At 48.5% G+C, this 27460-nt stretch overlaps 1 protein-coding gene across 1 annotated transcript; it reads right to left on the bottom strand.

Moving 5' to 3' along the window:
* Nucleotides 1-513: 513 nt before the first annotated feature.
* LOC124963519 (uncharacterized) lies at nt 514-26790 on the bottom strand. Its single transcript, XM_047523248.1, has 10 exons — nt 26585-26790; nt 17372-17555; nt 13597-16298; nt 13071-13566; nt 10109-10294; nt 6043-6215; nt 3725-3842; nt 2971-3008; nt 748-855; nt 514-658 (listed from the first exon to the last, which is right to left on the bottom strand). Exons 1-10 carry the CDS (start codon nt 26788-26790, stop codon nt 514-516), a joined length of 4356 nt encoding a protein of 1451 aa, XP_047379204.1.
* Between the last annotated feature and the right edge of the window lie 670 nt (nt 26791-27460).

Here is a 27460-nt window from a genome sequence, read left to right as displayed (position 1 = left end):
AGGTCAGAGTCCAGCAGCTCCAGGTTGCAGGGGAGCATCCCACCCTTGCAGCAGGACCTCTTTCCATCTCTTCAGAATCTGAACAGTTCCTGAACATCTGAGCAAGGTGAACTCTGACTTCCCCAGGGTGACAGTTCCTGGCTCCCTGCAGAACCTTCTGGCAATGTTCTCACATCGTAACATCTTAAGAAAGGCTCAAGCTGATGGCGCTTGGAACTGTCTCCTCTCAGTTTACATGGCACGTTCCCCCTAAGCCCAGAAATGGAAGTATCCTTCCCAGGAGCAAAGTGGCCATCAGGGGCTGGTGGCGTCTGCATCACCAGGAATGTCGTCAGGGCAACTCTGAGAAAGCACAGGCCCTGGCCACCCAACACTCAGTGTCACTCTGATTCAGCCTAAAGGGCACTTTCTGGAGGCCCCTAGGGTCTCAAAAGTGCAGGGCAAAGAGTGCCTTGGAGACGATGTCATAGCTTGTTATAAGGTTTCTTGAACCTTATAAAAAATGCGGGGGGTTTAGAGCTTGGCTTTTGTGGGCCGCTCGTCACAGTCTGTTTGAGGTTTCTTGAGTCTGTGACGTAGTAGTTCCTTCCTCCACTGTATGCAGAAGGCAGCAACTTCCGGCTCCTCCAGCTCTTGGCAGGTAGGGTTGTCTCCAGCCCTGGAGGAGAGCGGGCGCTGAGAGTGTGCGGGCAGGTTCCTGGTCCGCAGGCTGAGCTCCCCAGGAGATCGGCCTCTCTGAGCTCTCACCTGGACTCCTCCAGGTGGGGCTGGCGCCGCTGTGCTGACTCCCGGCCCTGGTTTGTTGGAGATCGAGGAGCCATGCTGGAGGGCGTCCTCTCAACTGACCTGCACACCCTGCGAGGAAAAGGGCTGGGGATGGAAGTTTGTCACAGCGCAATGCCCCGAGCATGCAGCCAGCTGGTGAGCACGCCCCTTCCAGAGGCTGCCTCCCTTAGGATGGCGCTTCGTGCAAAATGTCCACGGCTCCCAGGTCTACGCAGAGCCGGGACGCAGGGTCGGGAGCGCTTGCCGGCTCTGGGGCTCTCAAAGGGTCTGGGGCCGGGGAGGCGTGGCCCTGCCTCGGGCGGCGCTGCAGGGGGTCAGCACAGGCGGAGGGCTTCAGCCAGGCTCTCGGGCACAGAAACATGGCTCCAGGGGCCCCTCTGAGCTTTCGCCTCAGTTTCCTCATACTCAAGGGACTCTGGGGTGTGGACACTGGGTGTGGACTCTGAAGGTGTGGACTCTGGCATGTGGACTCTGGGGCGTGGACTCTGAAGGTGTGGACTCTGAAGGTGTGGACTCTGGGGCGTGGATTCTGGCATGTGGACTCTGAGGCATGGACTCTGGGGTATGGACTCTGAGGTGTAGACTCTGGGGTGTGGACTCTGGGCGTGGGCGCTGAAGGTGTGGACTCTGAAGGTGTGGACTCTGGGGCATGGACTCTGGGGCGTGGACTCTGGGGCATGGACCAGAAGGTGTATATTCTTCAAGGGCTCTTCACAGTGCACGTCTAGTCTGTGCACTCTTGGAACTTCGCTGGTCCAAAGTTTCTTTAAGCTCAAAATGAAAATTCTAGTTTTTTTTTTTTTTTTTTTTTTTTTTTTTTAGTTTTTTTTTTTTAGCACTTTCATGCATTAGCCCACTAGTCTAGGTCTGTGACTTCTCAGAGTTTACTTTCTAAGAAAACAGCCAGAGAAATAAGTGAATACAAGGAAAGGAAATCATGAACTGTGTTGAGGGCTATGGAGGAATCATACAAGGTGCTGAAGCAGGAAACTGTGTCTGGTTTAGTTTAGATCCAGATGATCCCTGACTGGTGATGGTTTGGTTCAAAATATTTCAACTTTACCAAGCTGTGAAAGCAGTCTGCCCTCAACAGACGCAACTAGAATTTTGAATTTTGATCTTTTCTCAGGCTGGTATTATGTGGTACCATACTCTCTCCAGATGCAGGGCAGTGGCAGAACTGCAGCTTCCAGATGGCCCTGAGATCTCCAGGGTGCACAGCCAACTACAGCACGTGGCACCGCAAAGCCACAGAGGAGACATCTGGAAGGTGAAGCGTGTTGAATGCATTTCAACTTAATGGTATTTTCAATTTTAAAGGGGTTTATAGGGACACAACCCCATCACCAGTTAAGGACCACATATACAGGAAAGGTATTCTGTCCCTTCTGAGAAGGCAGGATCGAGTCCAGGTCTGAAGGACAAGAAGCAGTGAAATGGAGAGCAGGGTGGGTCTCCATAGGACAAGCAGCACATATAAAGCCCCTGAGGAAGGTGTTCTTTCAGGCATGCAAATACCATCCATCTCTAGCTTCCACTTAGGATATGGAAAGCTGGAAAGATTGTTCCTCCCACTCTAACAAAAGTCAATATGCAAAATCATAACTTTTCTTGAACCCTTAGACAGCTGAGTTTGAAGCTCTTTAGTGTGAGGTCTAATAAGGGACAGACACCTTGCCAGGTATGGTGCTGCATGCTGTGATCCCAGTGATTCTGGAGGCTGAGGCAGGAGGATCACAAGTTCAACACCAGCCTCAGTAACTTAACAAGACCCTCAATAACTTAGCGAGACCCTGTCTCAAAATAAAAATAAATGGACAAACAAAAAAGGACTGGGGATGTAGCTCAGTGTCCCTGGGTTCAACACCCAGTACTCCCCTCCTCCTCCAAAAGACAGACAACTCCAAGGAGAGACAGGAGAGCACTGGTGTATATAGGGCACAGCATAAGAGGAACATGGGCCTGCCATACAAATGGATAAGATTTCCATTAAAATTTTAAGAAATCACTAATGGCCAAGTATAGAATCCATGGGAGCTGCAACTCAAGAGAAGTCCTCATCTCCTGGCAGGCATTGGTCTCAGACCTCAACAGGTGCTCAGGAGGAAGACTCAGGTCAGGAAACGGGACTGGGGACACCTCCCTGGGTGCAGCCACCACTACCACAAAGGCACCAATCCCCACCCAGATCCATGTCCTTTAGGGTACAGGGCCTCAAGTCCCTGAGGGAAGGAGGGTAAACTAAGGCTATGGTGACACCAGCAGGTTGGACATCTGTGCCTACAGCAACTCTACTCACAAAACCCAGCTCAGATCAGCTGCTGACTGTCTACTCCTGCTGCACACTAAGGCCTGGGACAGATGATCATTCTCTTATTTATTAGGTCCGTATAGGTCTACCACACAACATCAAGGTTTCAATGGAAAACTATGAGATATACCAAAAAAAAAAAAAAGAAAGAAAGAAAGAAAGAAAACTAAAACCAAAAAACCCAAACCACTGTCAAGAAAAATAATAATTAAAAAAAAAACAAAAACCCAGACTCCAACATGAACCACATATTGAAATTGTCAGACAGGAAATCAGAATAATGATGATGAATATATTCATGCCTTTAGTGGAAAAAGCAGACGAAAATGCATGGACAAACTGGGAATCTTAGCAGAGAGATTAACAACTATTAAAAACAAGAAATGGAAATGCTATAAATAAGAGAAAACATGGTGACAGACATGCAGAAGGCTTTGACAGGCTCAGTCATGAACTAGATACAGCTGAAGAGGTAATCAGTGAAATGGAAGGTTGGCTGGTGGAAATTAGCCAAATGGAAACAGGAAGCAGGTGACAGGTCTGGGGAAGGAACGAAGTTACATTTGTTAAGCAGCAGAGAGAATCCTTGATAATGCCTGCCATTGACCATGTCCCCGGAGCACTTACCCTGAGCCTCGCAGCTTCTGCAGCCCTCATGGTCTTGGAGACGGCCTGGAGAAGTCGCTGGGCGTTGTCAACTAGCATCTCTTCAGAGGACCTGCTTCTTGCCAAGGAGGACTTTACGCTGGGGAGTTTACAGAAGGGAAGCCAGCCTTACACCGGGCAGGAGAGGCGATGTCAAATAATTAAATGCCAGAAGGATTTACAACATGAGCCTCTTCCAGAAAACTGGGTTGCCCTGCTGGGGCCTATTCAAAGGAAGAATGCTCTAAAGGTCTAATTTCACATTTTAAAGTGAAATTTTTATTTTAATACTAAGAAAATGTGACTCATATAGAATCTACATGTTAATAAGAAATACATATTTTTAAACAATTTTGTTTGTTTTAATTTTTTTTAGTTGTCAGTGGATTATTTTATTTTATTTATTTATATGTGGTGCCGAGTATTGAACCCAGGGCCTCACATGTCAGGCAAGCCACAACTCCAGCCCCAAGAAGTACATTTTTAATGAAAACAACTGAACAGATGTAAGAGAACCAATGCCAACTACCCCAGATAATGGAAGGGAAAAAGAAATGTTGTATGGTATTATATTCCAGACTTAGATTAAAAGTTGTAATCAAAGATCAGACTCGTTCTTCGTAACTGATTTAACATTTCAATGGTATTTGTTTTAAACTGAATATAACTGAATCTAGTTAGGTCATGCTCTACCCTTGAAAATAAAAATGCTGTGAAATTTGACTCACGGTGGCAAAACTGCAAGGCTTTCTGGTCCGTTAGAAGATGGAGAGCTTGATAAATACAGCTGTACTAATCATGCCGTTTTTACCTTCTTCCTTTCCACCTCCCGCCTCTCCTCCCTCCTTCTCTCCCTTTTCCTTTGTGCTGGGGGTTGAACCCAGGCCCTGAGCATGCTAAGCATGTTTTCTGATGCACTGATGTGCTGAGTACCAGAGGGACTGCCCCTCAAGGGACAGCCAATTCCTGGAGACGGTAACGAGTTACCTTCGGTGTGTGAACCCACCTGCCCAGAGCCCACCCCCACTCACCTCCCTTACTGCTTCCACACTCCAGGCCTGCCTGGGTCACCCCAAGACCAGGTCCCAGACCACGAGACATCTCCACACCCGGAGCCCCTGAAATCCTTCAGACTCACCCATCCTGGACACGCCAGCCTGCTGTGCTGCCTCACCCGTGCCTTCCTGTGAACACCAGGGCACATGCTCCCGTCCGTCTCCCCCAGCTCCCCTGCCTTGGGTTTGACCCTGGTGCTTCCTGTGCGGCCTTGGGTGGCATGCTCTGCCTCCTGCTTCCGGAGCTCTGTGAGCGTGAGACTGCCTTCCTATCTCTGAGTTTGGTTTCTATCCACCCAATCAAGGTAAATCCTGGGATCCTTATAACAAGACCCACACATGAAATGCTAAAATTATCCTGTATCTTAAGTAGAAAAATGTTGGTAACTCATCTTGAGGTGACTAGGTACCTAAAATATTATTTCTTAGAGAACAATAGCCAGGTTTTTTTTTTTTTTTTAATTTAAAAAACATGTATGTACCTGGTTTGGGTGATATAAATTTTATGCCTCACAATAATTGATAACAGTTCAACTACCAAGCTGTCCCATAATGTAAGGGACTCGGTGGAAAGGAAACCTTGCTGTGGTCTTTAAGACATTCTGTTTTATCTACAGGAAGCTGTTACGATGAGGAGACTGTCAATGAGAACTGCCAGTTCCAGAGTCTGGCCCCATGGGATGGGCTGAGCCTCACGTGAGCTGGCGTGTCTTCCTGGTGGATGATGTTCATGGTGTTCTCCCTGGCCATTCACCTACAGCCATGCATCGCTGAGGATGGGACACATTCTGAGAACTGCATTTGGGTGATTTTTGTTGTTGGGTGGCCATCAGAGAGGACTTACCCAAACTGAGATGGCTATGACTTCACTGGGGAAGATAATCTCAGGGGATCACCTCTGCATACGCAGTACATCATGGGCAGAAGGTCATTATGTGTGGCATGACTGTATTGATAAAGATAACTGGCTTTTTCATTCAATAAAATTAGTATAGAAACAAAGACAGAACTCACGGTCAAAATTTAGACATGGTTATAATATAAAGAGATCAGTTGTAGATTAACCCAAAGTGTTGTGTACCAGTAACATCACTGAAGTAAGCACCTGGTGTTTGGAAGGGAGGAGGGACTGAGGTAGGCTCTTGGGGATTAGAAAATTAAAAGAAGCAAACAGAAGTAGAACCTCCCCCTCCCCACTGGGTCTCAAGAAAGCAGAACTTAGCACTTAGCTGGGCTGCCTCCTACCTGGAGATGATGCGGAGCTGGCTGCTCATGGTTTGAACCTGCTCCAACGCACACCAGAGCTCCTGGGAGCATCTCTGATCCATGCAGTTCTCAGCAATGACGCGAAGAAGTCGGGTGAAGTTTTGCCCAGAAGCTGCAATTTTCTTAGCAGAGGTAATGAGCTGATCCTTGGTCTGTGTTAAAGAAACAAAAGTGTTAAGCATGGGTGAACATCACCCTCACAATTTGTCCCCAAGAAACTGGTGGCAAACTGCAAAGCCTGTCCAAAACTTGCTGGGCACCACCTCTCTCCATTCCCCAAATGAGCATGCATCAGCATAAGCCACCATCTCCTGAGCCTCCCCGGGTTGGTCAGAAGCTGACCCTCTGACACCTGGCAGGACGTGGTGGCTGGAAGGGAGGGCAGTCACGGGGTCATGACCTCACTGGCCCTCCATCAGAGCTGTGGCCTGCTTTCAGCGGTCAGCTGGTGCAAGGCAGGTGTGAGACCTCAAGAAGGGACGGGGATGGGACATCCAGGCTGGAGCAAAGCTGCGCAGTCACATGTAGAGCTTCTGCTCAGGACTGGTCATTAATAGGGGACAGGAACTTCCTAATCATTGTTTGAAAAAAAATTTTAAATATGTTTTGTTTTAGCTGTAGGTGGACACAATACCTTCATTTTATTTATATGTGGTGCTGAGGATAGAACCCAGGGCCTCATGCACGCCAGGCAAGCGCTCCACCACTGAGCCACAACCCCAGCCCCATTGTTTGAAGTTTTGATGGTCTGAAGTGAGTTTGAGAAAGAACCTCACTTTCCTTCACTTTAAGAGAGATTTGACCTAAATCAACAGTTCTACACTCCTTTCCTCTGTTTAAAGCAACAGAACCATTTGCTCAAATAAAATCTTTTTTTTTTTTAATGGTGCTGGGAATTGAACCCATGGCCTTGTGCTTGCAAGGCAAGCACTTTACCGACTGAGCTCTCTCCCCAGCCCCTTCAAATAAAATCTTAAACATAATGGTGAATGTTGGGGCCACTCACACAAACAAAAGAAGGACAGTGGGGCTCAGTGGACACAGACCCCAGCAACCCTCCCTGCTGGCGCTCCAACAGGCATAGGTCAGCAGAGGAACCAGGAAATGCCAGTCCTGCTGTTGCAGTCACCCTGAGGGGACGGGTGAACATGCCCTCTCCAAATTCAGTTCAGACGTAGAGATGGATGATCCCACGTGAACCAAGTTGTGCAAAGAGTTCTGCCTCCGGTGACGAGGCCTTCTGGGGAGAGCTGGGCAGGCCCCCCCAAGTCTGAGGATGGCCAGAGAACAGAGAAAGGGGCAGGTCTGATTCTGATGATGAGGGGCTTGCGGGGAGGCAGGTGTCCACACATGGGCCAGGGCTCATGTGGTTTGAAGGCGGCAGCATCTGGGCTTTTTTCTTTTCTTTCCTTTTTGTAGTTGTCCATGGATCTTTCATTTTATATATTTATATGTGGTGCTGAGTCTTCCCCAAGGTGGGGCCGGAAGGGAAGAGGAAGGAGTGAGGCTTCAACGCTCTCAGCAAACATCAAAATGCACTTGGACTACTGCACCTGCCTGTTGAGCGACTCCTACATGCCATGAGGAATGGGCACTGATTTCATGGGCAGAGCTTAACCTCGCTTGCCCCAAACCTTTCAAAATGGCTGGCTCCAGGGGAACCACTTCCTGGCTCTCCCCTCTATGCACAGTGCTGCCCCGGCTTCCCAGTCAAAAGGAATACAGTGCCAAAGGTCTCAGGGCGAGGGGCTCAGCTCAGGAGAGGGGTCTGCAAAGTTCATGCTAAGGGGGCAGGGGCAGCCACGTCCAGCCTAAGTCAGAGCAGTTCCGAGCTCCTTGGCAGGCCCCGGGGAGATGGGGAAGCCTCATTGAAACGGGACTGAAGCAGCTGTCCCCAAACTGCCTGAACCTGAACCTTCACTGGGTCGCTGGGACTGTGTGTCCCTTCTGGTTTTTAAAGATCAATGAGGCCACCCCAAACTGAGACCCACCCAAAACACCCACTTCTTTTTAGGCCCTCTTAGGAGGATACCTGGGTCTTCACACTCTGGCAGCTTGTTTAAGACATGCCAAGTAGCAGGTGAGTCGCGAAATGCATATTTTGCTTTGGTCTGGATAAGGCTTGGGTCCAGGCAAGCCCTTTGGTCCCTCAGCCTCCTCTCTGTGCAGAATGTGGTTTGAGTGCCTGATTTCAGGATCACTGGTCTTTGGGACAAGACGGAAAGGGAATACTGGAAGGGTCAGGGAGGACAGGTGAGACCCCTCCCCAGTTTCCTGAGGTGTTTTTATTTTGCTCATTTTACTGCTCGAATCCCTAGCCTGGATGATGCCTTACTTAAGGAATGGCTGTTGTTCTCTGCTGGCACAGAAGGCGTTCAGGAAACAAAGATTTCAGATCTGGCAAGATGACCTCCATGGTTGAAGGGGAAGGTCTCAAGTGAAGAGATGGAGCGGAAATACCTGCCATCCCCTTGCTGTCTGCAATTCCGGCCCCAGCGCGGGGATGCACAGGCGGCCTCAGCACTCATGACCACGTCGTGGCATCTGACTGTGCTGCTTCAGGAAGCCCTAGTGCCACACCCGTGGCCAGTGCCCCCCAATCAGCCCTTTAAACGCTCTCTGACCCAAGAGCACCAGCTGCTTTGGTTGTTCAAGTTCAGTTCATTGTAGGATCAGGATCTGGGACGGGAGAGCCTGCGGAGGACTCTGCGCAGGGATTCTGTTACCAGGTACTGGCGTCGCTGTTAGAACCGGCCCTTCGGTTTTCCTTTTGTCCTCTCCAGGGGGAACTCAGTGGGTGGAGGATTTGCCTATTTTGGGGTCCTTAGCCACACCTGCCAGCACCTCAGTTCCCTATAAATCAGAATATCTGAGATGCTTAGAAAGAAAAGAGAAGTCAGTACAAGGAGGTAGCTACCCTCACTGGGCTCCGATGACCTGGGAGCCACTGTTCCCGTGAGAGGCTGCCCAGTAGGAGTGAGTGGGCAGAGGCCGAAAGGAGGACAGCACAATCAAAGATCTGAGGCTTGGTGCTGCGGGGCTGCTGGGTTTGGTTTTGAGGTCACCTAGCCAGCGACATCCACCCTTGTCTTTGGACCATTTATCCTAGACGGAGAGTGGGGCCCACATGGCTCAGACGTGGATTTTGGAGCCACTGGCACCCGGCAGGTCCACACTGGAAGTTTCCTGCATGGAAACTTATTGCCATTTTCTATCTTCCTTCCCGTTACACACTCAGCAAATGGGTTTTTTTCCATGTTGGTGTGTTGATATTAAAGAATGCTTACTTCAATTTCACCAAGAAGAGGGGTAAAGAATTAGAATAGGCCTCACATCCTTGAAGTTGGTCCCCAGGGGCTGGTGGGAGCAGTGCCTCCCTTCCAGGATGAATGGCCCCAGGGGTCAGCCTTCAGGAGGTGGCTGTCCTCCTTACCTCTGCTTTGAAGGTTTTTTTGAGTCAGGGGGGCGTACTGGGGATTGTTTTTTTTTTTTTTTTATGAATATGATTTTTTTTTCTTTTTTTCCGTACTGGGGATTGAACCCAGAGGCTCTTAACCACTGAGCCTTATCCCCAGCTCTTTTTATTTTTTATTTTGAGACAGGATCCCACAAAGTTGCTGAGGCTGACCTCAAACTTGTGATCCTCCTGCCTCAGCCTCCCGAATGACTGGGATCACATGTGTGCACCACCACTCTGGGCTTGCTTTGGGGAATTTTAAAGACATAAATAGCTCCCTTCAGTTCATTCTTCTGGGATATGAATGAGTCTTTCATTTACTAAGGTGCAGCTTTGGGGAAATTATCTTCCCTGGTGCAACATGACAAAGCCTTAGAGACCAGCATCAGAGGAGGGGAAGGAAGAGGTGAGGTGACGTGATGCCAAACCCGGGTAGGGACTGAAAGGAGAGCAGCAAGATGCTGAGTGCTGATGGGTACCATGGTGCCCTTCCTTCCCAGAGCTGGCCAGGGCTGCCCCCGGCTCCTAGAGGGTGACTTTCCCAGGATGCCCAGGCTCCCCCCGCCATGGCTGCTGATGCCCAGGTACCAGGACGCGCCCACTCCTCCTCAGACTCTGAGCCATCAGGGACACCTCCGTGGTCATCTCCTGCGTGATCTTGGTGATCCTGTCCTCAGGGTCCATGCTGCCGTCCTCAAGGGCCGGCTGGTCCAGCTCAGCACACGGCCTGGCTGCTGGGCAGGGGGCGCCGTCCTGCTGCGGTAAGAAGGCAGGGCATTAAGAGGAGTGCATGCTGGACGCTCAGCCTCAGACCACAGCCGCCTGCAGTTTCATTTCCTTTGTGTTTTAGAGAAAGCGGGGAGGGAACCAGGAGGATTTCCTGATTCCTCCCTGGCCCAGCAGTCTTGGCCACCTACCCCAAATGTTTAGGCGAACAGTGAGGGGCTGGGATGATTCCCTATTAACTTGTGCCCCCTTCATTCTGAAGTTACATAACCTGAAACCTGGTGCACTTGGATCCCGAAATAGTTAAAATATTAAATTTTCTTTTCTTCTGAGAAGTATTAGCTTTTGCATGGGAGAAGGATCATCTGCAGGCTCTTGAACAAATCCAAGAACTCTTAAATATTACAATTTTGGGAAGCCACTTTCACAAAAGGATCTGACAGTTTGGGTGTCAATAACTATGACCCACCCACTACCTACAGCTTGGCGGTTGTTATTTTCTAGTGAGAAGAGGAGCAGCCCCTGACCTCGACAAGCAGGCTCTACACTCACAGTTAGGCCATGCTATGTCCCTCTTGGACTTTTAGCAGAGCCTCCCTCCTCTAAGTCTTTTCCAGACCCTGGGATTGACAAGTTCTCCTACATTTGGAAGTAAATCCAGTAACTGAGTTGAGAAAATCCTTGATTATGTCTTTGCTTCACTTCCTCAGAGATGGGACCCTTGATCTAGGACTTCCCAGCCTCTGAAACTATGAGCTGAATAAATTTCTTGTCTTTATAAATTACACAGCACATGGTATTTTGTTACAGCAGCAAGACGTGAACTAAGACACTTGAGCTAGTGTGAACCAAGAAGTCACCCAGCCTTACACCTATTTGTTGCCTTCAGGTAAATCATCCCCACCTTCTGATCATGTGCGGTGCCCTCTACTGCTTCACTGGTCTAGTGCTGGACAGTGTGGGGTGTCCCCTGAACCCTGGGAACCTTTTCCGGAGAGCACCAGCAGGCCAGCCAGAAGGGGGCCCAGAAGATGAAAAGAAGGGAAAGGGAGAGAACTCTGCAGAGACCAAGACTCAGTTGCAGTGTCTGAAGGCCAGGGGAGGAAATGGTGTCCGGAAGAGCCGGCCAAGGGTGAGGAGATGGGAAATACCCTTTTCCACTCATGTCCCGTATGGAACTGGGGAGACCATAAGCACCCAAATCTAGCCCTGTCATTAGGCTCTTCCACAACGAGAGCAGCCTAGGAGGTGTGTCCTGAATGCAGCAAAGATTCCGAGGGTAACTCACTGGGGCCAGGGCATGCACAAGCCCCTCCCCAGGTCCTTGTCCTGCCGCCAGCTTCTGACTGGAGGCTCACTTTGGAGAGGCCGATCTGGGTTGAATGAAGGGTGTGCCTGCACTGCAGGAGCCCCAGGGCATGGGGACTGCAGCAGACAAGTGTCTGGTGGCAGTCCTGGCTTCTCGGAGTGTCCTCACCCAAGGGTGGGCCCTAGGCAGCGTCCTTTCCTATCCCGGTGTTCTCCTGTACATGTAGGACAGTACCCCCGGAGCAGAAACTTCAGAGTGTGCCCCTCGCCCAGAGGGACTCCAACAGAAAAGTGACCTCCCTTCATGGACAGGAGGGGCAGTGGGGCTGGATGAGCTGCTGCCCTCCACCCCTGAGGCCTTTGGACCTGGGCAGCCAGCTGGCATCGGTCTTCCCTCAAGCTGTGGGGGTTGCTCCGTGAGGGGCTTTGATGGAGGGGATGTGTCAGGTGACCTGGAGGGAATCCAGTGGCCTCAAGCAGGGTCAGAAGACCCTATGGAGAAACAGGTAGGACACGGAGGAGCCTGCCAGCCCTCTGAAGGTGGCAGCAAGGGACCCTAGAGTCCCATGGGCACCTGCACAGAGGACTCTGGCTGCGGGAGCAGGGACTGTGCCTTGGCAGTAGGGTCACCTCTCAGGGCAATGATGTTTCAGTGAGGAAAATGAGGGGAAGGGTGCTGGGGGAGAAGCACAGGCCGTGGTCAGCCGCAGCCTGGGAGGAGGTCGGGAATGGTCCGGGAGGTTCTGCACAGCCAGCACGGCCTCACAGAGGGGACAGACCAGGCTGCACCAAGTGCTGGGCTGAACGAGTCTGCTGGGAACCCCCCGAGCCCAGCCAACCCGGCCTATCCTCCACTGACGTTGGTCGTGGTCACTATAAATGAATTAGACGTTTGGGGTCCACAAGACCTGAGTGTCCTGTCTCACTCTGGAAAGAAACGCACGTGTGTGGAAGGACAGACCCAGCATCTTTCCAATAGATGCTTTCTAAAGTTTTCCTTGCCGACAGTAATTCATTGGATTCCTGCCACTTGCAAACAGAAGAGCCCTGATTGGAGCAGGCAGGTGCCGGCCGGCCCGGAGGTCGAAGTGGCGGGGAAAACCTGACCCACAAGAGGAGCGCTGTCAGTCAGAGCAAGGAAGCCACGTCCGGCCGGGGTGCTCGGGGAAAGCCTCATGGAAGACAGTATAAGTATAGGCACTGTTTGTAGGACACGTGTCATACGCCAGGCAAAGGCAAAATATGTTGCCTGGATACTCTTCATCCTCCATCAGACTAGAACGCCAGAGTCCAAAATGGCTATGGAGCTTCCCAGCCGGGAGATGAGCCCAGCTGGGAGATGGCAGAGGCAGGCACAGCCCCGGCAGTCTGACCCAGCCTGGGCTCTTAGAGGCGGTGTGCTACCTGCCCAAGGTGAAGTGCGCACACGGCCCTGAGACCCTGGGACTTGGCAAGATCTCTGAAGACTAGAAAGAGGGCGGAGGTATGGGTGGAGGAGAGATGCCGAGCAGCCTACCATGCCCATGTTGGCTGTGGGCGTCCCAGTGACCACTGGCTCAGCAATGCAGGTTCCCATTGAGCTCCCAGGGCGGGCCCTGGAGGCAGAACCTGGAGGACCCACGTCGCCCCCTGCGGCACCCTCTTCACAGTGGAGCTGGGGCCGTTCGGAGTCCCGTTCTGGGGCCCTTGCTGGCTCCTCCCTGAGCTTCAGGCACTGGTCCAGGAGTCTGCAGGCCTTGGAATGGCCACCTCCCCAGGCCTGGAGCTGGGTCACTGCATGGTGGGCCCTCGCTGCCCACTCCCACCGAAGCCACTCCAGCAGGTGCGTGCCCCACACCTCTGGGCGTTCTTGGAGCACAGGGACCCTCTGGCTCACCTCCTTGGTGAGGATAAGAACGCTCTCCAGAGCTACAAGAAGGTCTTCTGGGCAGGGTCCAGACTCTTGACCTCTCACTACAATTCCCTGTACAGCTTGGATACCAGAGATCACTCTTTCCAGGGAACTCTCTGTCCTGATCTGGAGATTCTTGCAGACAGAAAACCTTGGACAAACAGCATCTTGAAAGGCACGTTCGTACTCTGCATTGATGCTGCTGAGGTGACCAGTCAGGGTCTTGACTCGGAGGGTGAGTTCTAAGCAGAGAAGTCGAAAGCGTGTGGACAGACTGGGAGATGGTTTGGGGGAGGAGCCTAGGATCCCTGCCAAGTCCAGCAGAGCATCTCTGAGTACATGAACTTCTGTGCACAGAAATGAGATCTCATCCTTTACTTGCTCATCCCCACACAGAAGGCTGGACAGCCTGGCAGCCTCCTGCAGCCTTTGGCAAACATCTGCTGCCTGATCCAACCCTTCCTGCAATCCCTGCTGATTCTTTACTGCTTGTTGCAGGGGCAGTAGAAACAGGCTTTGTCTCCTACTTAGCCTCTCTATGTTCTGGATCAGGTCTTGGACTGCCACTGACCACAGAAGGCATCCATTCTCAATGTTCTTTTCCCATGATGTGGGAGCTTGGAGACCACTGGAGGCCAGAACCGTGTCCAACAGCTGTTTAGCATGGATCTCTGCCTCCTCCAATCTGTCTTGCATTTGTAATAGCACATCTGGATGCCCCATGGAGTCAAGGTCCTTCTTATCCAAATCCATGGGCCCACTTTTAGCTGCTAGTTGAACCATTGAGGCTAAATTCTGCTGAAGCTCTGTGAACACTGCCATGCTCCCTGGTAGATCAGGTTTTGGGTTATGGCAAAAGAGTTGCTGACACAGAGGATACCAGTCACCAGCCATGGCTACCCGACCCGGCCTGCTTTCCCTGGTCCTCCCAGACAGTCGAGGAGCAGACTCCAGAAAGCTAGCACCTCCAGCAGTTGTGTAAGGGGCTGTCTCCTTTGCTAGGTCAATCATAGAAGGTGGCAGTGTTGGGAGCTCTTGGAGTTTTGTCATCCTTTCTGACCCCAGTGGTGCCCCCCCAGCCTCTTGAGCTGCCTCTGGGGCTGCACCCTGCTGCAGCACTTGGGTGCAAGCTGAGGCCACTGCCTGATGGCCTCGGCTCTCTGCCGCAGGACTGAGTTTGCTAGTGGGGAGGAGAGGAGCAGACCTCCTCTGCGGAAAAGTGTCAGAACTCAAAGAGCGAGAAGGACAGTCCGCTGGTGGACAGGGTGTGGCTGGGTCACTTTCCCCCAACGCAGGCACCCTTTGGTGTTTCCACTCAGGAGGTGTGGAGTCCTGGAGGCTTGGGAGAGGGATATGGGGCTGTCCCTTACCAATGTCAAATCTTTGGACGTGGTCTCGAAGAGGACTGAGGATAGGTGGGTGGTTGGTTCCATCCAGCCCATCTAGGACTTGCTGAGCTGAAGAGACCAGCTGTTTCGCCAGGGTTAGAAACACATCTCGGTCCTCAGGGCTGCACCCGCTGGTCCTGTGCTGGGCAGCTGCACCCAGGACCAAGGAAGACTGTTCCAGCTGCCAGATCAAAACTCGCAGGCCATTACGGAAAATAGGATCTGGGTCTTGGCCCACATACCTGCTCATCACCTGCACTATGTGTGTGGCTCTACCCTGTAAATACATCATAGGCCTGGAAAACCCTGTGGAATCTCCACTCCTCAAAGCCCACGTAAGGAAGTCCAAGTGCTTGATCATTTCCTGAATGGACACGCTCAGGAATTCAGGGATGTTGAGAACATCATCAAAACAAGCCACCAGGCGTTCGCTGGCCTTGGCCCAGGCCTGAAGCAGGGCCCTCAGGGCCGCAGGGCTCCTGTCCGCATCAGACCCTGCGGGGCCTCCAGAGAAAAGCCGGTGCACTCTAGCCACCAGGCCGCCCAGGTCTGCCATCGCGGCCTCCAGGTCTCTGCCAGTTTGCCTCCGGGACCAGCACATTAAGACCAAGTGGGCCACCTGGAGCATCTGCGTGGCCCGCTCATGGAAGGCCGCCCGGAAACGCTGAAGGCCCTTCCACAAGTCCCCGCCCGCGCTCGGCCACCTAGCTGCGGAAGTCGCCACGGCGGCGTGGACCAGCCTTTGAAGAGGGCTGTGAGTGTCTGTGAACGTGTCCAGGATCTGGCGCAGGAGCGCCGCGCGCACTCCCTGGGAGAGGGCGGCGGTGGCGGCCCGAAGCTCCGCGCACTGCTCGGCGGTCTCCGGTCTCTCGGGGCCGCTCCGAGCGGTCCCGACGCTCCGCAGCTCCAGCAGCCGGCCGCAGCGGGCCACCAGGCGCAGTCTCTCGGGTGGCGCGGAGCAGGCGGCCAGGCGCATGCAGTGCGCGACCACGGCGGCCAGTGGCGAGTCCAGCAGGCCGTCTCGCAGGCGCTCGGGCTCCGCCAGCAGCTCGCGCAGCTGACCCAGGCGCCAGGAGAGCGCGCCTACTCCGGTGCCGGCCGCGGGGCCCGCGACGCCGGGCTCCAGCCGCCCCAGCAGCTCTCCCAGGGTCTTCCTGGTGGCCGCGAAGACGCGGCTCCGGGACGCGGCCAGCTGTGGGTCCCGCGGATGCCGGAGGTGGCCGCGGGCGGTCGCGAGCAGCGCGGGGACGCAGCTCCGAAGCAGGCGACCTGTGGGGCCCAGGCTCTCCTCCCGTCCACGCGCCTCCAGTCCACCCAGGTGCTGCAGCGCCGCCGCCAGCTCCGCCCAGCGGCCTCGCAGCGAGGGCACGTCCTCCACCGCCTCCAGCGCGTCCAGGCAGTCCAGGCACCTGCCGGCCGCTCGCACCGTCTGCCTTGCGATCACTGCGTCTTCGAGGAGCAGGACCTGTTCGGGCAACCAGGACAAGAGGAGCTTGAAGACGATTGCACATTTTTGGAGTGATGGGGACAGCAATGGCTGCTACTTCTGTCCCTTAGTTCTACAAATCAATGTTCCCCCCAAACTCCCGAGACTGAAGAGTATAGACTCAGCCTAAACAGTCACCCAAGAGTGGCATTTATTTGGTTACATTTGGTTTAACTGAGAAGGGGAGGCACCTGCATTTGAGGTATGGATGGAGCCATCTGGAGGGTTTCTTGTTTGGATGAGGACACTGGGGGTTGGAGTGACGGCCTGCCCATGAAGTGCCTCTCAGATATCCCTCCTAGCCTGTCCCTGCCACTCCTAGACAGCTGTGTCCACTCCTTCAACAGAACTGGTACCCAAACCAAGAGCCCGCCCTTCCACCCCTCTCTTCCCCCCGTCAGCAGGTGCCCAAGATCCCTCTGGTTCTGCCTCTCTCATCTCCCCATTTCCAGTCCTCCTTCAATAGAATCTGTTAAAATTCAAGCACCCGCCCCCTAATAGCCCATACTGCTACAGTTTTAATGATTCTATTTCATAATATTTAAGGCACATGAATTTTAGTAAGCAGCCATGTCCCAGTTTAAAAGTCGTGTCATAATGGTGGCTTGTCAGGATGGAAAATGGAGTGTATTTGAAGGCTAAGGCATTACCCAGGCTTCCTTCTGGAGCCTTCCAGCTGTAGACCAGGCCGCAGAGCTTTCAGTTGGGAGCCTGGTTTGCCAAACAGGCTGAGGGTTGCAGAGGTTTCTATAGCCTCTTCCCATAGCTCCTGGCAGCATGAGGATGGAAACTGACCCTTCGGGTGACATCTTTTTATTAGAGATTGGTGGTTAAGAGTGGGGGTGAGGCGACATATGGGAGCTCAAGGTGTAGACCCTAAGTATGTCTACCCAGCTCCCTGTGGAAGCTTCCACGTTTAGCATTGATTAACCTGGTAATGAACTCTGTGCCTGTGATCTTTACAGAAACAAGCAGGCTTCACTCTCAGGGACAGCCGTCCACTGTGGGAGTCACATGCCCATCCATGTCAGCTGGCACTGACAGCACCTCACCTTTGTGGTGTCCACCAGCATCTGCTGAGCTGTGGTCACCAGCTCCTCCTGGTGACACCGACCTTCTGGCTGCAAATGGAGTTTCTGAGCCACCAGGGTGATGTTCCTCCCAGACAGGATCAGAGACTCGAGCACAGGCTTTATTTCCTCCTGGAGGCTCTTCTCCTGGGACTCTCCTGCCAACCTGGAAAGACACATTGCATTTACAACATGCAACAAAGTTAAAAAACATACCCATCAAAAAATTAGGATACACAGATGTTAGAAAACGCTAAGCAGCCATTAAAACAGAGATGTAGGGCTTTATTTGTGATGATAGAAGTCTTTCCAAGGCATAGTGTTGTGCTTTAAATAAGTTCCTCTCACCAGTATGGTGTCACACACCTGTAATCCCAGGACTCAGGAGGCTGACAAGAGAATCCCAAGTTCAAAGCCAGACTCAGTAACTTAGCCAGGCCCTAAGCATCTTAGCAAGATCCTGTCTCAAAACAGAATCCCAAGTTCAAAGCCAGACTCAGCAACTTAGCCAGGCCCTAAGCAACTTAGCAAGATCCTGTCTCAAAACAGAATCCCAAGTTCAAAGCCAGACTCAGCAACTTAGCCAGGCCCTAAGCAACTTAGCAAGATCCTGTCTCAAAACAGAATCCCAAGTTCAAAGCCAGACTCAGCAACTTAGCCAGGCCCTAAGCAACTTAGCAAGATCCTGTCTCAAAACAGATCCCAAGTTCAAAGCCAGACTCAGCAACTTAGCCAGGCCCTAAGCAACTTAGCAAGATCCTGTCTCAAAACAGAAAATGAAAAGGACTTGGGATGTGGCTCATGGGTTAAGCCTCCCTGGATTCAATCCCTGGTACAAATAACTAACTAAATAAACAAAACCCTTAGGGATAGGACATTTGAAGATATAAATTTGCCCTAAATGATATATGTAAAACATTTCACCCAGTAATGTGGAATATATGTCTATTCAAGGACACATGGAACATTTACAAATAGAGGTCAAATCATGGGCCACCAAATATGGCTAAAAATACGTATTTAGTGGACTACAGTGCAATTAACTAGAAACAAGACCAAAACAGTAAGTAGAAAACCTCTTCCTGTGTGTCCAGGAGAGACCGAAGTTGGAACTGGAGGGGAGGAGGCAGGGGAAGCCGCCATTTTTCCCAGCACTGTTCACACAGAGCCTGGAGCGTGGGACCCTCCGGGGACATACAGTGCGGTGATCTTCCCTGCTCACCACCAGTGTGGCTGTTTTATGTGTACACAAACATGAGCACATTCATGGGTGTGTGCGTACACCTACGCCGATTTTTAAATGAGTTTTAAAAACGGAAAAATGGGAGGAGATGGGGAAGAAACCAATGGGAAGAGGATGTAAAAATGAGAAAGAAGAGAAAAATGTCAGGAATACAGACCCACATGTTCACAGTGTGGTTCTAGGTCATCGGTTTATAGATAATTTTTCTTCCTTCAGCTCATTCGTATTTCTTAAAAATTCATCATATGGTATATTTGCAAAGGAAAGAAGACACACAGGGTCCTGCCTGAAGTCCCGCCATGCTGGCCAGCACTAGTCCAGGCAGTGGATGGGGCCACTTCTTTCTGGACTCCAGAGAGCTTAGCCGGCAGCAGGAAGCAGAGCTGGCCAGCAGGCCCTAGGCGCTTTGTGCTGGGCCTCCATCGGGCCTCCCTGAGCTCTTCTTGAGGAGCTGCTTCCAAAGTCAACCTGCCAAACCCAAGTCCAGACAGGAATTATTGCAAAGTTAGTTAGTGTATGCTGCAGCGTTGCCCTGAGAGAAGGGCTGGACGGTTGCCCACGGTCGAGAACCTGTGTGAGTGATTCATGCTGCTGCAAACAGACAACGCAGTGAAAGCACTTTCAGCGAAACAGATAAAAAGGTGTAGTGTGCCTTTTTCTGTGTGATTACAAAATGTGTTTCAAAACGTAGAAGGTACAAAGTGTTAGATTAAGATGGAATTGATCTGTTCCCAAACTCCTAAATGAATCACAATAAATATTATGGGCAAATTTCTATTTGCCTTGTTGGGGTCACACCATGTACAGCCACCAACCTGCTGCCATATTTTTATTTTATCATGGTAAGATATGCATAACATAAATTTTATCTTTTTTTTTTTTCTTTTCAGTGCTGGGGATTGAACCCAGGGCCTTGTGCATGCTAGACAAGCACTCTGCCACTGAACTATAACCCCTGCCTGGATTTACCATCCTCAGATGTACAGCCCTGGTACTAAGTGCTGTGTCCACACTGCCATGCTCCACTCAGGCCGTCCATCTCCAGGACTTGACTCATCTTCCCAAACGGAAACTGAACCTACCAAGGGATGATTCCCACCTTCCCTCGCCAGCCCTTAGTCACCACGCCACTTCTCTCTTGGATACGACCGCTCTCAGATCCTCGTATAAGGGGAATCCTTTGTGTCTGGCTTATTTCCCTTGGCATAATGTCCCCCAAGTCCGTCCGTATTGTCGCCTGCAGAAGCCCCATCATTTCTGAGGCTGAGCACCTGCCGCCCTGCGAGTCCCGGTTTGCTACAGTTCATCCGTCTGTGGACATTCACGCTGCTTCTGCCTTTTGGTGTGGTCAATACTGCTGCTCTTAGTACGAGCATTTGCTCAAGTCCTTGCTTTCTTCCCTTTTGGGTATATCTCAGAGGTAGAAGTGTTGAATTATATGGCAGTTCTCTTTTTATATCTTTGACAATTCATACACAGTTTTGAATCCTCTCGTGTAATTCAATTCTGGACATGAATATTTTTTCAGCAACATTTTTGTTATTGCTTATCATTACATAATTTCCAACTTACAAATTTGCAAAAATGGTCCACTGTACTCGACACATCCATTAGCCAGTTCAAAACTGTCATTTTGCCACTTGCTTTATCATTTCTCTTTCTCCCTCTCTCTCTGTCTTCCAGGCATGACGCCCCTTCTATGCTGAAATCAGCATGGATTCCCCACAAACAAGAACATTCACTTTCATAACCACAGAATAATTATCAAAGCCAAGAAATTAAACATTGATACAATGCTATTAAAGCCAGTATTCAAATTTTGCAAGTTGTCCCCATCGAGAATATGCCTTACATTCAACTGTCAAGTCCTGCTGCAGGCAAAATTCTAAAGATTCGCCCCTACCTCCTTGTCGCCAAGATTCTTGGGTCTTGGTTAGTCAAACGCTAACCTAGATACTGCTGTGCAGGGATTTTTGCAGATTAATTCAGGTGACTAATCAGCTGACCTTAAAACAGGGAGCATATTAATGTACCCTTGAAAGTAGAAGGGTCAGTGAGAGATTAAACTGGGAGAGGAATTTGACCTGTTGCTGTTGGAGGGGCCACAAGGAGGAATGCAACTGTCCCTGATCTAGCTTCAATTTAGAAAGAGGTCTTTCCTCCAGCAAGCGTGCATCAGCCACCTACTTAGGTACCCAGTGAAGGGACCTGCCACCAGTGCTGTCCGCGGTGCTGAAGCACAGCCGCGAATGAGACAGGGCTTCCCTGCGGGTAGTGGAGCCAACAGAGAGAAACCACAAAACTTCATCAACACGGAAGAACCCAACACCCATACAGAAAGTGGGGAGAGAACAGGCATTTCACTGAAGACATGGAAATTGATGTTTTGGAGGCTAATTTGATAATATAGATTCAAGATTTTAGAAAACATGTATCTGTTGACTCATTAACTCCAATCCTACTGATTTATGCTAAGAAGAAACTCAGAAATAAGAGCCAAGATGTATGTGTAAGGATGTTTGTTGTGACATTATTTGAACTTCAAAAAAACATGGGGAAAGGCTAAACTAAGGCATAACCTGTGTTGAAACAAAATAGACCATCAATGTCTCCCATGTTGTGGAGGAACATGTGCTTGTTAGAGGAGATGGCCACAGCACTGTTTATGTGGGAAGCAGGCTGCCAAACCCTTGAGGCTAACACAGAGCCTTGACTAATTTATACTGGCAGAACACACAACAGACTTTAACAGTACAGCAAAGTTAATTTCTTATCTTTGACAAATGCACCATGATTACATAATAGGATGGAAAGCTGGGTAAAAGTTATGCAGAATTAGGTAAGAGCATTTTTTTACATGTTTCAGCATGATTCATAATTATAAAACTTCTGAAGCAACACAGACACCCATTTGTAGGAGACTCGTCGAATAAACTATAGACACACATAACATCATACAGCTGTTAAAAAGGAAGCAAGAAAGAGTTTTATAAATGGATCTGGAGTGACTTTCATGCTATGTTATGTGAAAAAGCAAAGTGCAAAAGAAGACGGGAATCTGTGTGGTTGCTGGGATGGCACCCACCAGGTTCACTTTGGGAACGAAGGACTTGGTGCTGGCGGCAGAAAGCCCTGTGGAGTCAGTCTCTATGCAGTCCACCCTGGCACGGTGGGTTGCTTGGTCTAGGAGTGACTGCATCAGAGCCACAGGCGGTTGCCAGAGGGGCGGCGAGTGGTGAGTTGTTTGGACTCAAAGCGACCGCTCCTGAACACCAGTGGCCTGCCTGGAGGAGGAGCTCGGTGGGTTGCTTGGTCTCTGAGCAACCGCTCCTGAACACCCAGGGGGCTACCCTGAGGAGGAGGAGGAACAGGGCAGGTCACTTGGACTTGGAGTGACTGCCTAGGACTACGGGCAGTTGGCGGGAGGAGGAGATGCGAAGTGAGTTGCTTGTACTCCTAGTGACTGCATCGGAACACCGGGCGGCTGTCCAGAGGAAGAGGTGTGTGGCGGGTCTCTGGGTCTCAAAGCTATTGTACGGGGCTCCAGGTGGCGGCTCAGAGGAGGGGCCGCATAGCCAGGTGATTAGGTGTAGAGCAGGGTCCCAGGACCCAGGCGGCTTCTAGCTGGAAGAGCTGCACAGAGACACGCCTAGGGGCGGAGCAAAGTTTCCAGGACTGCGGGCAGGTTCTCTGAGGAGAGGCAGCCTAAGGTTACTCATCTGCAAAGGGTGAGGCTCCCAGGCCCAGGAGGTAGGTCCGGGCCCCTGGGAACGTTGCAGAGGAAGACAGCCCAGCCCAGGCAGTAGTTGTAGATTGAGGGGAACCTCTAGGAGGGGAACTGACCAGCGAGACCTCCCCACCGGGTGAGTCTTCCCTGCCGGGTGAGGTTTTCCCACAAGGACGGTAAAACCAGAGACACAGGCACAAACAGGCCTTGCCTCAACCCGCAGCCTAGTTCCCCTTTGGATGACCATTGGTCAACAAGTGGAGGCACCTCTGCCCACTATCAGGGAATATACCCCACCTGAGAGAACCCTAGAGAGGCAGCTTCCTTGTGGAGCACCGCATTATCAACTTCCTCCAAGACTGCAGGCTACTGAAGGATAAGAGGAGATATACTAGCAATCTTCAGGGACATTATAAGTCAATAGAGGAAATCTGCAATATCTTAATGACCCACTGATTTCTGAACAATATGAGAAAACAAGGGAAGAAAATGCCCCAAACAAATCTAGATGTTACATCAATAAAATCCAACGACAGCATGGCAGAAGAAATGACAGAAAGGGAGTTCAGAATGTTCATAATTAAAATGATCAGAGAAGCAAACGATGAGATGAAAGAGCAAATGCAGGCATTGAATGATAGCACCAATCGACAGTTAAAAGAGCAAATACAGGAAGCAAAAGATCATTTCAATAAAGAGTTAGAGATATTGAAAAAAAACCAAACAGAAATCCTTGAAATGAAGGAAACAATAAACCAAATTAAGAACTCCATAGAAAGCATAACCAATAGGATAGAACACCTGGAAGACAGAACCTCAGATATTGAAGACAAAATATTTAACCTCGAAAACAAAGTTGAACAAATAGAGAAGATGGTAAGAAACCATGAACAGAATCTCCAAGAACTATGGGATATTGTGAAAAGGCCAAATTTGAGAATTATTGGGATTGAGGAAGGCTTAGAGAAACAAACCAAAGGAATGAACAATCTATTCAATGAAATAATATCAGAAAATTTCCCAAATCTGAAGAATGAAATGGAAAATCAAGTTCAAGAGGCTTATAGGACTCCAAATACACAAAATTACAACAGACCCACACCAAGGCACATTAAAATGAAAATACCTAATATACAAAATAAAGACAGAATTTTAAAGGCTGTGAGAGAAAAGAACCAAATTACATTCAGGGGGAAACCAATACGGATATCAGCAGATTTTTCAATCCAGACCCTAAAAGCTAGAAGGGCCTGGAACAACATTTTTCAAGCTCTGAAAGAAAATGGATGCCAACCAAGAATCTTATACCCAGCAAAACTTACCTTCAAATTTGACAATGATATAAAATCATTCCATGATAAACAAAAGCTAAAAGAATTTACAAAAAGAAAGCCAGCATATTTCTCAGCAAAATATTCCATGAGGAAGAGATAAAAAACAAAGAAGCAAATCAGCAAAGGGAGGAATTTCCTAAAGGAACTGTCAAATAAAGGAGGAACCAAGGTGTGTCAAAAATAAATAAATAAATAAATAAATAAATAAATAAATAAAATTTAAAAAATGAACCAAATGACCGGGAATACAAATCATATCTCAATAATAACCCTCAATGTTAATGGCCTGAATTCATCAATCAAAAGACATAGACTGGCAGATTGGATTAAAAAGAAAGATCCAACAATATGTTGCCTGCAAGAGACTCACCTCATAGAAAGAGATACCCATAGACTAAAGGTGAAAGGATGGGGAAAAACATACCATGCACATGGACTCAGCAAAAAAGCTGGAGTATCCATCCTCATTTCACATAATGTGGACTTCAAGCCAAAGTTAGTCAGAAGGGATAAAGAAGGACATTTCATACTACTTAAGGGAAGCATAAATCAGCAAGATATAACAATCATAAACATCTATGCCCCAAACAGTGGCTCGTCCATGTATGTCAAACAAATCCTTCTCAATTTTAGAAACCAAATAGACCGTAACACAATAATACTAGGTGATTTTAACACGCCTCTCTCACCACTGGACAGATCTTCCAAACAAAAATTGAACAAAGAAACCATAGATCTCAATAACACAATCAATAATTTAGACTTAACAGACATTTATAGAATATACCATCCAACCAAGAGCGAATACACTTTCTTCTCAGCAGCACATGGATCCTTCTCTAAAATAGACCATATATTATGCCACAAAGCTAATGTTAGCAAATACAAGAAGATAGAGACACTACCTTGTATTCTATCAGATCATAATGGATTGAAGGTAGAAATAAATGAAAGAGTAAAAAACAGAAACTACTCCAACACCTGGAGATTAAACAATATGCTATTATATGATGAATGGATAACAGAAGATATTAGGAAGGAAATTAAAAAATTCTTAGAGGTAAATGAGAACAAAGAAACATCATATCAAAATCTCTGGGACACTATGAAAGCAGTACTTAGAGGAAAATTTATTTCATGGAGCGCATTTAATAAAAGAAGTAAAACTCAACAAATAAACGACCTAACACTACAGCTCAAAGCCCTAGAAAAAGAAGAACAGACCAACACCAAAAGTAGTAGAAGACAGGAAATAGTTAAACTCAGAGCTGAAATCAACGAAATTGAAACAAAAGAAACAATACAAAAAATTGACAAAATAAATAGTTGGTTCTTCGAAAAAATTAACAAAATTGATAAACCTTTAGCCACACTAACAAAGAGAAGACGAGAGAAAACCCAAATCACTAAAATTCGGAATGAACAAGGAAATATCACAACAGACACGACTGAAATACAAAACATAATTAGAAGCTATTTTGAAAATCTATACTCCAACAAAATAGAAAATTTCGAAGACATCAACAGGTTTCTAGAGACATATGAATTGCCTAAACTGAACGAGGAGGACATAGACAATTTAAATAGAACAATTTCAAGTAATGAAATAGAAGAAGTCATCAAAAGCCTACCAACAAAGAAAAGTACGGGACCAGATGGGTTCTCAGCCGAGTTCTACAAAACCTTTAAAGAAGAGCTCATTCCAATACTTCTCAAAGTATTCCATAAAATAGAAGAGGAGGGAACCCTCCCAAACTCATTCCATGAAGTCAATATTACCCTGATACCTAAACCAGACAGAGACACATCGAGGAAAGAAAATTTCAGACCAATATCCTTAATGAACATCGACGCAAAAATTCTCAACAAAATTTTAGCAAATCGCATACAAAAACATATTAAAAAGATAGTGCACCATGATCAAGTGGGTTTCATCCCAGGGATGCAAGGTTGGTTCAACATCAGGAAATCAATAAATGTCATTCACCATATCAATAGACTTAAAGTCAAGAATCACATGATTATTTCAATAGATGCAGAAAAAGCATTTGATAAAATACAGCACCCCTTCATACTCAAAACACCAGAAAAAATATGGATAGTGGGAACATTCCTTAACATTGTAAAGGCCATCTATGCTAAGCCCATGGCTAATATCATTCTAAATGGTGAAAAACTGAAAGCATTCCCCCTAAAAACTGGAACAAGGCAGGAATGCCCTCTTTCACCACTTCTTTTCAATATCGTCCTTGAAACTCTAGCCAGAGCAATTAGACAGACCAAAGAAATTAAAGGGATACGAATAGGAAAAGAAGAACTCAAACTATCCCTATTTGCTGATGATATGATTATATACTTAGAGGAACCAGGAAATTCCACCAGAAAACTTTTAGATCTCATAAGTGAATTCAGTAAAGTAGAGGGATATAAGATCAATGCTCATAAATCTAATGCATTTTTATACATAAGTGATGAATCTTTCGAAAAAAATTAATATGGGAATAATTTGCATGCAGGTTTACAAGTTTAATATACTGATTGGCTGACATGGAAATTATGTTTAGTAATTATGAAAATTAGGAAATTCTCATCCTAGAATAAAATGGTTAAATTGTGAAACACACTAGGATTGAATCTAGAAATCTTTTGCTGGGGCACAGAACCCCATCATAGTGGAAAATTCAACCACTTCTGAAACATTTGCATACTTAAATTATACCCCAAGTGCTGAGCAATAACATAGTAAATAGTTGGCTTTATGCTTTATCCATTTGTTTTTCCACACCTGACTTCTTTCCAAAAGCACTTGTAAAGACCATAACAAGGCTCTAGTTACAAGCTCCTCCTGCCACCTGTCACAGTAAACACCGGGAGTTCTTGGAAAGTATTACCTTTTGGCAACTTGCACAAACTCTTCACTGGCTTCAGCCAGGTCCTCTGCTGTCTTCCCCAAAGAGGCAAACGCTTCATTCTTTACATCACCCCTCTCCAAGGAGATGAGCAGATGGCAAAGCTTCACAGTCATCGATGAGATGATTCTCTCTATGGCCTCGTTCTGTATCATTGAGCCGATGTCATCAAAGAGGAAAGACGCCATCTTTTCTAGTCTGTGAGCAGAAGCAATGACCTGGTTGCAGCTCAGGCTGTTTGACAGGTAAAAGTTCTCCTCCTGGCTTTGCTGTTCCTCTAATATTACTTCTACAAATGAAGAAAATCTCTAAAATATTAAAGGGATAAATTGGGATTATATTCAGGGCTTTATAAGTACAGGATAGCTTGTGACCTAGCAGAAACATTTTAAAAAGTGGGCTAAGGACACATTGACAGGGCTGGGGTGTAGCTCAGTGGTAGAGCACTTACCTAGTAGGCTTGAGGCCCTGGTGCAATGCACACACTGAAAAAAAAAAAAAGAACAAAAAACCTTACTCAGATGATTATATTTGGGGCTGGACATATAGCTCAGTGGTAGAGCACTTGCCGAGTATGTCTGAGACCCTGGGTTTGATCCCCAGTACTGTATTAAAAAAGAGATAATAATATGGGTACAAAAGAAGGCAAACACAATGGAGAGAGGATTCACACTATGAAATATAGACAATTTAAGAAATGGTTACTCTTTCTAGGGGGAGGGAGAAGAGGACGAAAGAGGAAATACTGGGAAATGATATTGGCCAAATTATATTGTTATATTGTGTGCATGTACAAATATGTAACAACAAATCCCACCATTATGCACAACCATAATGCTCCAATAAAAAATATGGGAA

This window comes from Sciurus carolinensis, chromosome 13 (genome assembly GCF_902686445.1).
Source record: "Sciurus carolinensis chromosome 13, mSciCar1.2, whole genome shotgun sequence".
Lineage (NCBI taxonomy): Eukaryota > Metazoa > Chordata > Mammalia > Rodentia > Sciuridae > Sciurus > Sciurus carolinensis.
This window is presented reverse-complemented; position numbering and strand designations above follow the sequence as displayed.

Excerpts from the sequence above, each read along its gene's own strand:
- LOC124963519 (XM_047523248.1), bottom strand. The coding sequence starts at position 26,790 with ATGGCGTCTTTCCTCTTTGATGACATCGGCTCAATGATACAGAACGAG. Across the intron at positions 16,299-17,371 it reads TGCTGGTGGACACCACAAAG|GTCCTGCTCCTCGAAGACGC; the intron begins GTGAGGTGCTGT and ends TTGCCCGAACAG. Across the intron at positions 856-2,970 it reads CCTAAAGGACATGGATCTGG|GGTGTGCAGGTCAGTTGAGA; the intron begins GTGGGGATTGGT and ends TTTTCCTCGCAG.